At 46.2% G+C, this 15,350-nt stretch overlaps 1 protein-coding gene across 7 annotated transcripts in view; it reads right to left on the bottom strand.

Annotated features, from left to right (window-relative positions):
• DENND1A (DENN domain containing 1A) overlaps window positions 1-15,350 on the bottom strand; it is a 150,583-nt gene that overhangs the window by 45,523 nt on the left and 89,710 nt on the right. For all 7 annotated transcript variants that reach the window (XM_063316378.1, XM_063316381.1, XM_063316385.1 and 4 more), the window contains exons 10-12: window positions 13,898-13,998; window positions 8,458-8,503; window positions 5,585-5,686 (exon numbers count right to left, since the gene is read on the bottom strand). In XM_063316378.1, coding sequence (XP_063172448.1) covers window positions 5,585-5,686; window positions 8,458-8,503; window positions 13,898-13,998 — 249 coding nt within the window. The remainder of the gene's footprint in view (window positions 1-5,584; window positions 5,687-8,457; window positions 8,504-13,897; window positions 13,999-15,350) is intronic.

Raw genomic sequence — 15,350 nt, 5'->3', positions numbered from 1 at the left:
CGACTGCGTGGAAGCTGGAGAAGATACGGCTTGTCGTAGACGCCCCGTCTATGTCTCCTCAAAAGGGAAACGTGCCCCCAAACGATCCCTTTTCTTGCAAGCCATGCAGGATGGAGATTAGTAATGACTTCCCAGGAAACTTTCCCAACACGGTTCCCCTCTAGTCTCATTAGAGCGGATGGGGTTAACCTGCCACACACCGGATGCCAGTGGCGCCACCCCTCATTCCTTGGCACCCTCAAGGCTTCTCAGAAGCTCCTGCCACTCATGCTACAGATTATGTCGCACTTAACCATCACTGCCCTTTCCTTTTCATCCTGGAGGTGTTTAATTGCCTCTGATTCACGGAGCTGGTGTCAGGTGAACACAGCCCTGGCAGTCTCATTACCATCTCCACCAAAACCTCTCCGTGAGAGGAACTGAGCAAGTCTCGGCTCACACACTATCCTACTTGGCCAGATTCTCAAAAAATGAAGCCAAGCAAGTTCCAAGCAAGTTCCTGAGGTCCTCTAGACCCGTGTGTCCCAACCTTGGCCACTATCAGATGTCTGGACTTCAACTCCCAGAAGTCTTGGCTGGGGAACTCTGGGAGTTGAAGTCCAGACATCTTAAAGTGGCCAAGGTTGGGACACACTGGTTTAGACACTCCATGGGATATTACCACATCCTGTAGTCCAAGACAAGTATATCTCAGCACCTTTTCCATTCCACCTTTGTACACCTGGACATGGTATCTAAACACCCTTTTTCTTCTCAGCTTTCTTTTCTATGAAGGGCACCGTGCACGCACTCTAACGCAATGTGCTTTTGCTGCACAAGTTCCCACTGTGCTGGTTAAGGACCGCCATAAAGTTTTCCAGTTTCTGTGCAAGTTCCCAGAAGGATGAAGGCAAGGGAAATTGCTACAGTGGGAAGCAAACTCCTCCACCCAACACTAATTGAATAAATAAAAAGACAGAAGGAGCCAGGCCAGAAAGAAATCCCATTAAAAAAAACCAACAAACCAAGTTATGGTTTAAGAAGAAAGGAGGCACGGAATGATATCTCCAGAAATCTCAGGCTTAACTCCACAGATATATTCTTGTGGATGTCCCCAAATGTTGCTATCCCTTCCTTATAGGTGGGAAACCTGCATATTTTGGGGAAATATTCCTATTTCCTTTTGTCTGCAAGCTCTCTGCAGCTCAGGATGTCAAGGTCAAGGACAGAAAGACGCAGATGTAAGAAGGCCAGGGAAGGAAGTCTAACAGCTTTGCAGAGAAAACACCCAACTCTTAGCCCCCAGGTTATTAAAATCAAAATGGTTTTACAAATGAACAGAAATGCCAAGAGAGACAAGGAGATTCCACTGTCTCCCAGGAGTATGAAGGATTTTGGATAACCTTCTCTGGCTATAGAATAAGAGGGTTTTTTAAAGGGAGGGAATTACTGCTGCTTCTAAACTAAAGAGAAGAGTTTTTGAACTCCTCTCTTGGGCAGAAGCAGGAATTTCCTCTAAATCTTTTCTTTCCCCTTCGACCTCCAACGGAATGGACCCTAAGATATTCTTTATTTCCACACGGGCACCTACAACTGACATATGAGTGGAACACAGCACCTCCAGCACAGCAATTTCTTCGGTCTCGTATTGTGGCGCACTGCAGAGATCACTTGGAAAGCCCCCCAGCACAGCTAAGAATAAAGACCACTTGGACACCCCATGTGCGTAGTGTGGTGGATCCTCGGGCATCATGGCTTTGCAACGGACAAGAAGCATTATCTGCTGAATGTCCCTTACTGCTGTTTGCCTGTCGAAATGAACTTCAGGGCTGAAATTTAAGTTTTCCACCCTGAGAACAGAGCAGGTGTCAAAAGCATCATGGCCTACCCCCTTCAGAAAAACTGCCCACAAGTCAACACATTCAGCGGCTCTGTTTGGAAGATGGCAGGGTCCCCGCTCCCCCGCCCCCAACTCGGACGGTAGTCCCTCTAGGAAGGGACAGCTTCTTCCCAGAGCAGTCAGAGAAACACACAGCCAATCCGGGGGGTGTTTTTAAAGAACATTTTTATACTCTTGACAGCTCAGGATTAAAGGTCAGATTTAAACTATCACCATGTTTCGAAATGCAATCTGTGCAGAGCAGCCTAATGAAATGGTTCAGTAAAGGTGCAACAGGAAACTCTTTTAATTAGATCCATGGCTTTTGAGTTGTCAACATGAATAAAAGCAAGGAAAAACACGTAACTTGCAAAACACAGAATCAGAAAAGGGGGGAAGCCTCCTTCGAGGCAAGCGGCTTTGAAGAAGGTGGCCGAACACCCCCCGGAATAAAAATTACAAACCTGGTGCTCGGGTGGCCCACGCTCAGCAGATTTAAAGGAAGGCCCACCAGGGATGGGCAGAAGCAAACATCTTTGACGACCTCCTCTTCCTAAGAGAGATGATGCTTCACAAGGCAGAAGGAAATCATCACAAGCCAATCAGCTGTTCCACAGGATGTGATTGCCCAACATTTCAATGGGCTGAAATCATGCAGTCTTGAAGGGGTGGTGGCTTTGACATAGTCCTACCAATACAGCTCCACCTTGGTGAACCTCTTGTCATAGTCTTTTCCAAAAAGGGCAAGGTTCAGAACGACAGATGCTGTCCACTCAAGCCGGACTCCTCTTGAGAGTTCGGACAAGCCTTCATCAGTGCATGGACGAAAAAGCAAAGGGGCTTTCCCATGCAGATAAAAAGCTGTGGGGTTGCCAAGAAAGATGGGGACTTTTTTCTAGGGACGCTCAAACCGTGGGATTCCCTCCAAAGTAGTCATCTGGAGAGGAGATTTGAGGAGACGGTCCTAACCACACCAAGTTTGGGAGGAGCTGCTGAGGTCTACTTTATTTAATTTTAAGAAGTGGGCCGCTATTTTATTCTCCTGAGTGCCGTATTAATGGGTGCCGTATTAATTTCCCGCTTGGTGCTCGCTCTTCGATTGCTAAAGGCTCTGGGTGGGTCTTTTTTAAAAAAAAAAAATCTGCAGATTTGTCCTATTTTATTGACATCTCTGGAGTTACTCGCTGGCTTTAATTTCTGCTAGCTAGCTTTAACATGCTATTTCTGAATGGTGGGATGAAAATAATTTCAGTGAGCAAGTGGCAAGTCTTCTTCTCCCCCTCCCAGTCTGATGGTGATGGTTTTAAAAACTATCCTGCTGGCCCAGAATTGAGTCTCTCCAGCAGCAGAGTTCAAAGGTTCAAGAGCCCAGGACAAGCCCTTGTCTCCTCAGATTCTGGCAAGTCACCAGCACCAACTCATGGATGTTCACAGGCACAGGGCGTGAGTCCTGCCCAGTGCACCCTGCACACGCTAGGAATTAAGGAGGTGTTCAACATTTCCATTAGTTAACTGACAATTTAGTCTTAAGAGAGATTTGCTCCTACATCAGTTTTTTCTTAGGCATACAGGCAGTCCTCGCTTAACAACCGCAATTGGGACCAGAATTTCAGTTGTTAAATGAAACAGTCATTAAGCGAATCCAACCCAATTTAACGACCGTTTTGCGGTGGTTGTTAAGTGAATCACTGCAGGCATTAAGCAGACCACGTGGTTGTTAAGCGAATCACGCTGTTCCCCACTGATTTTGCTTGCCCAAAGCCAGCTGGGAAGGTTGAAAATGGTGATCATGTGACCACATGATACTGTGATGGCCATAAATGTGAACTGGCTGCCAAGTGCCCAAACTGTAATCACATCACTGCGGGGACACTGCAATGGTCATAAGTGTGAGAAATGGTCACAAGTCAGTTTTTCCAGCACCATTGTAAGTCCGAACCATCACTAAATGAATGGTTGTTAAGCAAGGACTAGCTGTACATTTCAGTGGACCTTAATGGTGGGCATAGGTTCACCGAACATTATCGTTCTCCAAATGTTCAAAGTACATAACCCCCCCTTTAAATAAATTTCCCAGTCATTCTGACCGGTTCTATCTCCAAATTTATTTTCAGAGGCACGCAATCCTGTTACTCAGCATGTAGCTAAATTTTTGTTGTCCTATGCGCAATGCACAGCCAATGGATTGATGCGTCCAGTTAATGTTAGGATTTGCAGTTGCCCGAAGATGTGCAACCTGTTTTACCTTACTCAGTTTTATGATGTGCTGGTCATTGACCACAATAAGGGGTTTTTTTGTTCGTTTGTTTCTCCTGCTGCTGCTCTTCCCCGCCACCCCCCTTCCCCAGGGGAGAACGTAGCATGGAAGATTGGCTTTCAACACTGTCCTGCAGCCAGGAACGGCGTGATCCACGCAGCGCTCCGAACGAACGAAGCCTGAAAGGACTCGACAGAAACTTGTCATTACAAAAAGCAACCAAATGCTCTCTAGTGGTCAAAGGCATAATGGGGAACAGGGGAGAGAGTTTTGTGATCCAGATACCTGAGGATAAGGTCCGCGTTGGAAGGAATTAATTACTTGAAGTAATAGATGGTGGGGAGGGTGTGTGTGAATTAGGCTACAAGTCATGCAGATTTTTGTTGCGGGGAAATTTGCTAATTGACTGCTGGCAGCTTCGTCTGGGATGCAAGATTATTATTAGAAGCATTAGACCCGTTGCTGTTACTGCTGTACTGCCATTATTGTGACGGAAGAGGAGCTGCTTTTAAGCAGGCCTGCCAGTCTCTTTTGTTGTAAATCGTGAATGGAAGGAAGTCTCTTAAGGGGTACAATATTCCACAGGCTTCTGTTCACTTGGCAATGTCTCTTCGGAGGTGGGCACCAGGGTTCCTTTCACAAGAACCCATAAATTCAAACTTGATACTCGACTATTGACAGGTTCTATGAACTTCACAAGAGCGTCCATTGTTCAAGACTGAAGAGAATCCTGGTTTCAGAGGGCCATCAGCTGGTTCTTTATTTGTTCTAGAGGGAACTAGAGAAATACGAAGGAGCTCCATGGGCCAAAAGGCCAAGGGGCCATCTTGGTGTCACCCTGATGTCTCATGAAGCACCTTCCTTTGCTCTGCAGCTATTACAGACACATCCAGCATAGAGCAGTGACCACAGCTGAGGTTCATCCAAAACATTACATTGCTCTGGAGGAAAGTCACCATCTTAGCTTATTCCACTGATGTCTGGAGGATAAATGTGGACAGAACTCTCAAGCAACAACTAGAAAGGATGGGATGTTCAAAGCTAAGTCCTCTTAGGAAACCCTACATTTCTCCCTACATGGGAAGGACTGTCATGGCCTCATTTTAGAAAGATGACAGTCACACACAAGAAAGGACCCTCAAAAGGTGTTGGCCTATTCCCTCAAGGCATATTCCATTGTGCCCTGAGAAACAATGGCTCATGAGTTGAACTGCAGGATCAAGAAGACGGATCAGTTCAGGGCATTCTCAGTTCCATGACCCGCCCTAACCTCAACTGAACCTTTTCAAGCCTCAGTTTTAGAAGCATCAAAGCTTGAGGTGCTTCTTTAGAAAGACTATCTCAAATCCCTCTATGCCCAAGACTCTGGGACAGACCCATTCCCTTCTTGATGAATGTTTAGGAGGACCAGTAGAAGATCCTTGGAGTGTAAGAGAAAAAGAAGCTGGAAGAAATCTAATTCTACTCACCACATCATTTGGAAGGCTCTGCAGATCATCAAAAGGTGTTTCCAACGTGTTAGTGTCCATGTTAAGGATGACCACATCTTCCAGAGAGATATTTCTAACTTTCTGAAAATGATATGGAGAGAAGTAAAAATTACTGCCTATGCCCAGAACATAGACTCCCCATACATGTTGTTCAGTTGTTGCCAGAATTCGACTGCCTCAGACTTTACCTTCTCCTCCCAAATACAAAGAAGAATCCTTCAAACCACCTAATCTGGGGATTATCAGCTTAGCGTCCAGCTAGTTACATTTTTTAAGATTCTGAACGAGCAACCAAGCGGTTTCCCTTTTTTTGACTCATGTTAGGCTAGATATATCCCCCAAAGGCTTTGTTATCCCTCCTTGCTGGATGGCAAATTCACGACTTCTCAATCTGCCACAGAAGTTTAACCCTCCCTCAACTGCTATTTGAGTAGGCCGAAGATGGGTCTTTGCGCATAATCAACAGGCTAAATTTAACAGACTAAAATCATAATCTTGTCTCTTAAATTGTTACCAAAAAGTTCAGAAAAGTATCCCGGGCACAGAAGACCCAGCATGTAATGTGAGTTGTCAAATTCTACGCCATTTGGAGGGTAATAGCGGATCTGAAATAAATTGATTGCTCTTCCCTCAAGAATTTCTTCCAGGACTCCAGACTTACTTTATCCCATGACTAGAATTAAATAAATGTTCTTTTAGTCGCTCTCAAAGTAGATAACGGTACTTAAACTGACACCAGTAATGTATCTTCTTTGACAAAGTGATAAAACGTGTCTTTGACTCTCAGGGCCATCAATGACAACGCGTCCCCTTTGATAAAAAAAGTGGCACCATCAATTAATCAGCTCAAACTGAGTGGATCGACTGTTCCAAGTCTGAGATCCTTTCCAGCCCACAGAAAGCTTTGAGAAATTAACAGAGGGACAGTTTCCATCCTGAGCAGTTATGCCAAGCATCTTGACAATTAAGGGTTTCTGCAAAACTCCTTTTTTGAGTGCATCGGTCTCCATATGAAGGTGCATGATCTGGAAAATGTTCCAAGCAGGCTACGGAAAGCTGCAGGCCACCGGAAAGTTGCAAACAACAGCATATTAATGTGGTGGTTCAGGAGGGGATGGAGACCGGATATCTCCTTTTACGATTCCTTAGCCCAACTCAGGAGGAAAGCTTTAATTAAAATCACCCTCTGATTTACAATCTGAAATAGCTACTCCACAGACCAGTATGGCTGTGCTCCACATGTCCTTTGACCTCTGAACCCTTTGATCCATGAGCAGAGGGTGGCCTCTGTCTTCTACCCACTGACCCCCACTCCTCCTGTGCTTCTTCCACCACCCAACCAATTTTGTGTAGAAGGTACCCTTATATCTGCAGATGACGCCCAAAATCCTTATTGGTGACTGAGAGACACGCTTCCTTCAAGCTGATCTAAAGTCCTGAAGGACATCTTGGAAATTGCCTTCTCCAAGATTACAGCCTTGGTCCATAGACTCTATAAGCTGGCATCAGTCTCCAAGGAGAAGTGTTTTCAGCTGAAGCACCGAAGATGAATTTTTTTCACACAACGTGTCAAATGGGGACAACTGAAAAATGTTTTAAAACTGGGGGAATTGCCGTTGCAGCCTTCTAGAGCTCAGTTCTGATCCACGGAAAATGTCTCTGGTTCTGAAAATGCTGGTTGACAACCCCAAAGGACTCAGGCCCAATATATCAGCCTTCTCCAAAAGAGTGGCCCAGATGTTCAGAAACGGCAACTCCTGCTAATTCTGGAGGCTGCATTCCCAACACATCTGGAGGATGTGCACTGCTGTTCTATGTCGGCCCATGCTCGAAAGGGAAATGCTTGCAAACCTGTCCCTCAAGGACAAGAACATCCTTTCTAGATGTTCTCAACCTGACCATCTTCTAAGGCAGTGACAGTCAAAAACACCACACCGCAACAAATGCTCTGCAAGAATGCTTGGAGCTCAGCCCTGGCGATTCATATCACAATCAGGTCCAAGGACAAGATAATAATCAGATTTCCATCAGTAAGAATGCTGAACAAAACTGTTACTTCTTGAGGCCAACAAAGCACAACACCAAAGAGTTCCAAATGCGACCAGTGTGAACGTAAGACAGATTTTGATTTCAGCCATGAAAACTGTGAAGAGGGAGGATCAGGGTGAGATGGTCTGATTATCTTATCTGCTGGCAACTCTGGCAATTTATCAGGGCTTATCTTGCTCCTTCCCGAATATGAATTGTTAGTGCTGTAAAAAGTCCTCCATTATTCATGCGACAGAGTCCACTCTGGCTTGCGCAGCAGCTTACAAACTTTCTCGCTCCTTTGAAGTTGATTCAGGGATGGCTAAATAGAAATCTTACGCTGGATGAGTGATTCGGTGTTGATAGATAACTTGGGAGGAAAGGAATCGGGCAAAGTTCTCTAGACCCCACTTTGGGGGAACCGAGGTGGGCTTCTAAACCAGAAACAGGCTTTTGGACCCCAAAAAGAGATGCCCTTATTTCAGTGGAGAGCTTTCCAGTCAGAGCAAATTAGACCAAGCAAGCTATGGATATGTTTGATATTTTCTCTCTCAGGGAACCCTTGGTCTCTCTGCATCGCAGGCAACCCACTACATTTTGCTGCAGTCTCCTACGATTTCTGGTATCCTTTTTTTCCTCCTCAAATAGCTGAAATTGTTTACAGCTTAAAAGGAAAACAGAAACCTTGCACATGGCTTGGGGTGAATGGGGGTTACTGAAAGAGTTTCTGCCAGGGATCTTTGAACCAAATCCCTTCTATCCGAGAGGGGAAGTCCGTGATACCCCACCCCCATTTCCAGGCTGGGCACGGCAAAGGAACTTACCTCTATCAGGCTTAAATGAACTCCTATGAGGTAGGGCATCGGAGCGCTGGCAGGAAACAGAAAAGGCTGGTTGAGTTTGAGGAAGACCAAAATGAGAGCATTAGAAGCTGAAGGGCAGTTTGATCAAGAGGACTGATCTAGAAGCAGACACGGCCGGCACTCCCTTTACCTCCATGCGGAAGCCACTTGATTCCCAGAGCATGCAATTAAATATGTGTAAACACATGGGGCCAGGTCCCTGAAAGTTTTTAAGAATCAAAGAAGAGCTGTGGCTCCATATCAGATTTGATGTTTAAGCTTCTTTGAAGGGTGCTATGAATGTCTTTCCAATGCTTTGGGGGGGGGGGGTTGCACATCCACTGCATACAGGTAGTCCTCACTTAACAACCATTCATTTAGTGATGGTTCGGACTTACGACGGTGCTGAAAAACCAACTTAACAACCAATTCCCATCACACTGTCCCGTGGTCACGTTATTGCCATTTTCGATGGCTGGCTTCTAGCTGGCTTCTAGCAAGCAAAATCAATGGGTACCCATTTAACAACCACATGGTTTGCTTAATGCCCATGGTGATTTGCTTAAGAACCACCGCAAAAAAGGTCGTAAAATCAGGTCAGATTCGCTTAATGACTGCTTGGCTTAGCAACCAAAATTCTGGTCCCAATTGTGGTCGTTAAGCAAGGACTAATTGTATGTTAGAATGTTTGTTTGGTCTCGTGGCATTTCCAGCATTGATGGCTAGATGATTTGTCTATTTTGGCAATTACTGATGGAGCTGTATACCATGTATGAAACATTTTATACCAGTTTTCTCTTAAATGGTGAGTTGGGGATCAAAGAAGAGCAGACAAAAGGTGCTACAGAAACAGGTCCTGGGGTGTTTAAGCTCTTGGCAATCAACTGCTCCATGCCTGGTAGCATGCTGACTTATAAAACCATGTTAATGCCAAATCAAACTGCCCCCCGCAGCCCAGAAACCAGTCCGAAGATGTCACCCAAATCAAACTGTAAATTAAAACTCAATACTAGACATCAACAGCACATAGCAGATAAAATCCAGATTCAGGGTTTCTCATATATTGCCTGAAAGGGGAAAGATATAGAATAGAAATGAGTTAAAATTCCATTTCTTCCTCCACCCCAAACTTTCCACGCAATGTGCAACCAACTGCTACAGGAGAATAAAAAAAAAAAAAAAAAAACGGGGGCAGGATCCAGCAGGAGGGTCCATAGTGCCAATCCCGTGCATGCGAAGCACGTTGCCTGCCCTGCTTCCACCCTAGGCCCTGCCGGCCATCTTTTAACTGTGAGGGTTAATCTAACAAAATAGCCAACCAACGCAGGAGAAGAAAGACTCGGGGGGGGGGGGGGGTCGGGGGCCCCACCAATGCTCCCTTTGAGGTTAGCTTCCTCAGGAGGACCTGCAAGTCCACGGTTAAGAGCTCAGCCTGGTAAAATACTTGCACCAGGAAATATTCCCCATTCTCAGAGGGGTTCGGCAAGGAGGAAAAACTGCTAACTATCGCCTGGAAAGGGCTTTGAGGAAAGGAAGCCAACAGCTCCCCTTGGCAAAGAGCTATGCAGAATTTCTTCCCTTCCTCTTCCTCTTCCTTCCTTCCTTCCTTCCTTCCTTCCTTCCCTTCCTGTTGGTTTACACTTGCCTGCCCCCTCTCCCCAACATTTTAATGATCAGAACTAGACGGCACCTTTAAGTGCGCTGCGTCTCAGGCATAAAGCCATGCCAGATCAATGGGAACTGAGGGCTATAAGCCGTTTGTTTAGCTGCACAAAACTTCAGCCTCCTTGAAGCAAGCAGCTGACTAGGACGTCAGCCTTCCCCCTGAAGCCGCCGCCGTGTTCCTAATTAAGTAGATTCGGCAAAACGACAGCTTCTTCGGTGTCAAGAATACAAGGTCTAAAACTCGGCAGGAAGTCTTAAGGCTGCAAAAGTCTTGTCTCATGAACCCCGGCAAGCGTGATGAAAAAGAGCAGGAAGGGCTCACGGTTGCATAAAACCTGCCCTTTGCTGTGGCGTCCAGCCTGTCAGGAGGAGAGGGGGGGAGTCAGAAGAACTGTAAAACTTAATTAACTGCTTTGTGTTGATCTGTCAGTCTTCTCAATTAATCAAGGAGCGCAATTGGGGACCACGAAATATTTAATAGGGATGTCAGAATCAAAAGCATCTAAAATATTGCAAAACACCCAAGGGCTCGGAGGGATGGGGGAAGAACCGAAGCAAATCCCAGATCCCCAACCCAGATTTTCTGTTGACAAGGAGAGGGAATATCACACTTGCAGGAGACAGATGCTTCCAGCATCCGTCCTGTCCCAGTTTCATGCCCTGCAGATTCGGGATGACACCCTCTCTTGTGCAGCCATTCTTGGATTCCGCAGCCCTCTTCCAGTTAACCTGCACGTAGCCCCTTCAGCTGTGCATTCACGAAACTGGGGGTCCTTCTTGGTTTAGCATCTTTGTTTTCTTAAGCCAGCCTTTCTCAGCCTGGGGCCTGATTAGGCTGGAAGGCATCAGGGTTGGGGAAAACCTGACAGCAATGTACAGGTAGTCCTTGCTTAACAACCACAACCGGGACCGAAATTTTGGTTGATGTCATGGCATTGCGTCACTCCCCTCATCACCACCACCCTTTTACGATTCCTTGAATCCTTCTCCTTGTGCTAAGACCCTTGGACTTAGAGTTGGACACCTGCTGATTGGACAACTGGCGGGCCATAAGGGAGACCATTCAAGTGCAACACGGGGTAAATAGGACAAAGCGCTTTTTCCAGAACTGATGTCGTGGGGGATCTAAAGCCACTCAGGAGAATGCAAGAACCCACCAAGCCTGGGTTCTGCAACACATCCCATTGTCTCCTTTTCTCCTCTGCAAACTGGGTCCGTCTTCACATACCTCCCTTTGTTTATGTGATTCACCAAAATGAGAGACGATCCAGGTGAGATACTCGCCTGCTTCACCCCCTCCAGCAAATCTCTTCCCCTTGGTTGGGTGGTTCTGTGTTCCAGCTGCTCTTTAATTTTCAGGAGGCCCCAGGCTCATCGATTCCTGGGCACGATGCAACTCTTTACAGAATCAGAAGCAGTGGGGAGAGAATGAAGTTCTCCAAAGTGCCAAAGCACATTTTTAAGTCAGGGATTGGCCAAGTCCTCCAGAGGGGCACCCTGCCCTTCATTTCCTGCTTTAAAGAAAGCTGGTGTGCTATTTTGGCCCAGACCATCCAACCACGGCCCTCTCAGACCAAGAAAAAAGGAAGAGTTTGAGGAGAGACAGTAAGGGATCCTAGGCTCAGGAACACTGGCTTGGCACTCCACTCGAATGGCAAACAAGAAAGAGAGGGCAAACTTTAGAAAGTCTCAAAACATAAGCATTTGGGAGACATGTGCAGGTCTAAGCTGCTTTTTCTGGGTGATCTTATTTCTCAAATTATCCCATGAGTATCAAGTGACCATTAAGGAGTATCAACAGGAGATTCCAAAACTGGAGGGGTGAAAATAGCAGAAGCCTAGTTGGAAAACAATCACAAATATTTCCTCTTTGCCATCTGCTTCGCCTCTCGTGCTTCACTATCTGCTGGATCACAGCTGCAACATCCACCCCACCCCAGAACAAAATACCAACTAAATGTTTACATTTGAAACTCAAAGACAAATTGGAAAAACCAAAACCCGGGAACGTAATCCCCAACCCCTTTCCCTTCAAATCTCAGCCAGATGAAAGCAGAAAGAAGGCCCCACACCGAAGGATGCTCTGGGGCCAAAAAGGCCTTTCCTGAGTTCAGGCGCCGTTTCAAAAACAGAGGCAGCTATTTGGGGGGTGGGGGGAAGGGGACTGTATTTATGGCGAGCAAATTAGGGCTCAATTGATTTATCCAGGCAAGTATTGCGTGCGATTACTGCTCTAATTAAAGTTCACATCAGCCTACCGTAATCCGTTAGGTTGGCAAAAGTGCAGTGAGATGCTTCCTGCTAATTACGGGCTAGCTTTTTGGCATAGCTGTTGCTCTGAGCTGCATTTATGCCTCTTCCAGGAAGGTGTTCTGGGACAAATCCTGTCCCAAAGGAAAATTCTAATATTGTGCACCTGTAGAAGAGCCTCCCTGCATGGCCAACTTCTTTTAATGGCCCTTCTCACCCTGCAGAGCCACCTCTGCGTGGCAGGGACCCCACCCGGCAGCTTCTTGCAGTGAATACCTGAAGACTCACTGCTCCCCTCCTCGTGTTAATTACGAAAGCAGAACTGCATCCTATTAGACAAGGAAAGGCCCACGCTGGTCTTGCAAACCGGCCTTTCCTGCCTGTAAAGCGAGAGGCTTTTTTCCCTGTCTCTCCAACCGGGGAAGGTACTTAGCCTTTAAATCATCCGCCAGGCAACAAAACGCCTCGAAATTTACATGTCTCAAGCAAGTCCTGACACTTCACTTCGAACGCTAGTTAGATCCCTGCTGCTTCCTTAACGCTGAAGACCCCGGAGATCCGTTCTCATCCCCCAGTGCCGTTTTCCCCCTTTTTAAACTCAAAAGCCGGCGAATGGATTATCCACCCAATGCTAGTTCCGTGGCTTTTGAGGATAATGATGGAAGCCCCTTTGAAGAGGAAAACAGCAAGGTGTTCTTCTACAAGGACAGGTTTTCTGTTGGCACCGCTGGTGGCCTCCTCCCTCCCCGTATTTCTTTAAAAAGGACCCCAAAGATATGAAATATTCATCTGGAGATCTTTCACTTTCGTGCTCTGATGTCCAACTAGGGGCCACAGGGAAGGAACAGAGACCTTGTGTTTATTATGGAGCTGTGGCAACAGCATCAGACCAGCTCTAGGCCACCCTCAACCACAGAAGCCCACCAGATGCTTCTCTCTCAGCCAAGCCCACCTCACCAGGTTGCTGTGCAGAAAAATGGGGAAAAGGAGTACTATCTATGTCACTCTGAGCTCCTGAAAGGGAGGGTCTGCTTCCTTGGGTAACAAGCATCAGACCCACCCCAGCCTTCCCCAGCTCCAGACATCCAGCTGTGTTGAACGTCAGCTTCCAGAGTCCCTAGCCAACAGACGATTGTTGGAAAGGTGAACAATCTGGAAGAGCTTGAAGGGGCTTAAGCAGTAACAGTAAGAGAGTGTGGGGAGACAACAGCAACTAAAACAAAAAAATACTTTCTCCTCTCAAAGCCCCCACACACACACACACTCTCTCTCTCACACACACACACACAGACCCAATATCATTAAATCTATTTATTCAAAAAAAAACCCACAGAAGGCCAAAAGTGTGCTTTCAAATCAAGAGATGAACCATCTCTAGACCTACCACTGAATATGTACACGTGCGTGTTCGACAAGAGGTCTTTTAGAAAACAAATGTGGGTCTGGAAGTCACTGGCGCCCCTCCAGCCCTCAGGCAGATCTCCAGGAAAAAGGCAGATGTTCTTACCTGCAGTAGTCCAAGAGATGAGGAGGCAGAACAGGGATGTAAACGTGTTGCCAAAACATTGGGTAAAGCAAGGCGGCTGAACCGTGGACGCAGGCCGTTAACTGGAAGCACAAAAATGCCAACTATCAGCTGACCTGGGCATAACAGCAGGGTCCACCCCATGACTATCCCAACAGGATTCCCCATCTTGGTGACCTCCAGGTGGAGGATGGGAGCTGGAGTCCAGCACATCTGGGAAAGGTGGTTTTTCGGGATGGGAACGGACCATGGCGGGTGATATAAAGCCCGTAGACTATTGAATCACCTTACAAGCTTCGCTTCATGAAGTAAAAGGCAGGGGACAAATGGAAACAGACCGCGGCAAAGCCGTCTTCGGAAGGAGTTCCACCACAACGCTTGAGGGGAGCTACCAACCGCCACCGTGATTCCGTTTGCTCACAATCCCAACCCTTTCACGAGTTAACTAGATGTTTCGTGCAGCAGTACGATGGCCAAGCTTGGTATGTTAGAAGGAGATTGGCCAGAGGTCCTGGAATGGAGTGTGGGATTTCGAGAACCCAATGCAGGAAAGCAGCCATCAAAAAATAAATAACGTAGATTTTGTCATTTGCTCCTTCAACAGCAGATGCACCTCCTTTCCTGTCCTCCCCTCCCCCTCTTCTCAACAATTACACCCGAGGAAAAGACAGGCACGCCAAGTATAGTCCCTTGGTGGGTTTTATGACCGAAATACAAGCTTTTTAATGCAAAAAACAGGGTTTTATTTTGTATGATACTGCCGGTGTGCTCATAATTCGGAATTCTTTGTCTATTCTGCACAGACGTAGGTGTGGATGTGCGGATCCAGTTTTTGCCTGCTAAACTTATTTTTGTTCCTTTCTACACCGAAAAACGCTGTTTAACAGCAGTTCACAATAATCTTCACCTGAAGAATAAGAGACTTAGCAATGCAAATTCCCTGGTTAGGAAAAACAGGGCAGGGGGCCCACAATGAGAAAATGGGATCAATCGGCTAATAGCCCGTGTATTGAATATATTTTCAAATTCACCATTTTCCATCCCACACTCCTTTGTGACGATAAATACCGGCTTCCTGAACATACTAGAAAATTAATCCATTTGAATAATAAAAAGTTTTTTGTTCATTTATTCCTTACTCCATTTGGCAGCTCGGTAAACTCAGCAAAAGGTTGTGGCTGGAATCTAACGCAAGCTAATGAGATCAAAAAAACCCAACTTCTAGTAATAAGGACTTACTACAAACCTACTACAATCTTACTACAAATTCTTATGCAGGTACTGACCCACCAGCCCTTCGTATGACTGTGAAGAAACTGAACGTGTGAACAGCCAAGCTGCTCTCATGGACACGGAGTCCTGAAATGCCATTTATGAAACTAAAAGGCAAATGACAACATTTACTTAGTTTTATTCATCTGCAAGTCTTCCATTT

The sequence above is a fragment of the Candoia aspera genome, chromosome 16 (genome assembly GCF_035149785.1).
Source record: "Candoia aspera isolate rCanAsp1 chromosome 16, rCanAsp1.hap2, whole genome shotgun sequence".
Taxonomy (NCBI): domain Eukaryota; kingdom Metazoa; phylum Chordata; class Lepidosauria; order Squamata; family Boidae; genus Candoia; species Candoia aspera.
The sequence above is the reverse complement of the archived record's forward strand: the minus strand, read 5'-3'. Positions and strand labels throughout refer to the sequence as shown.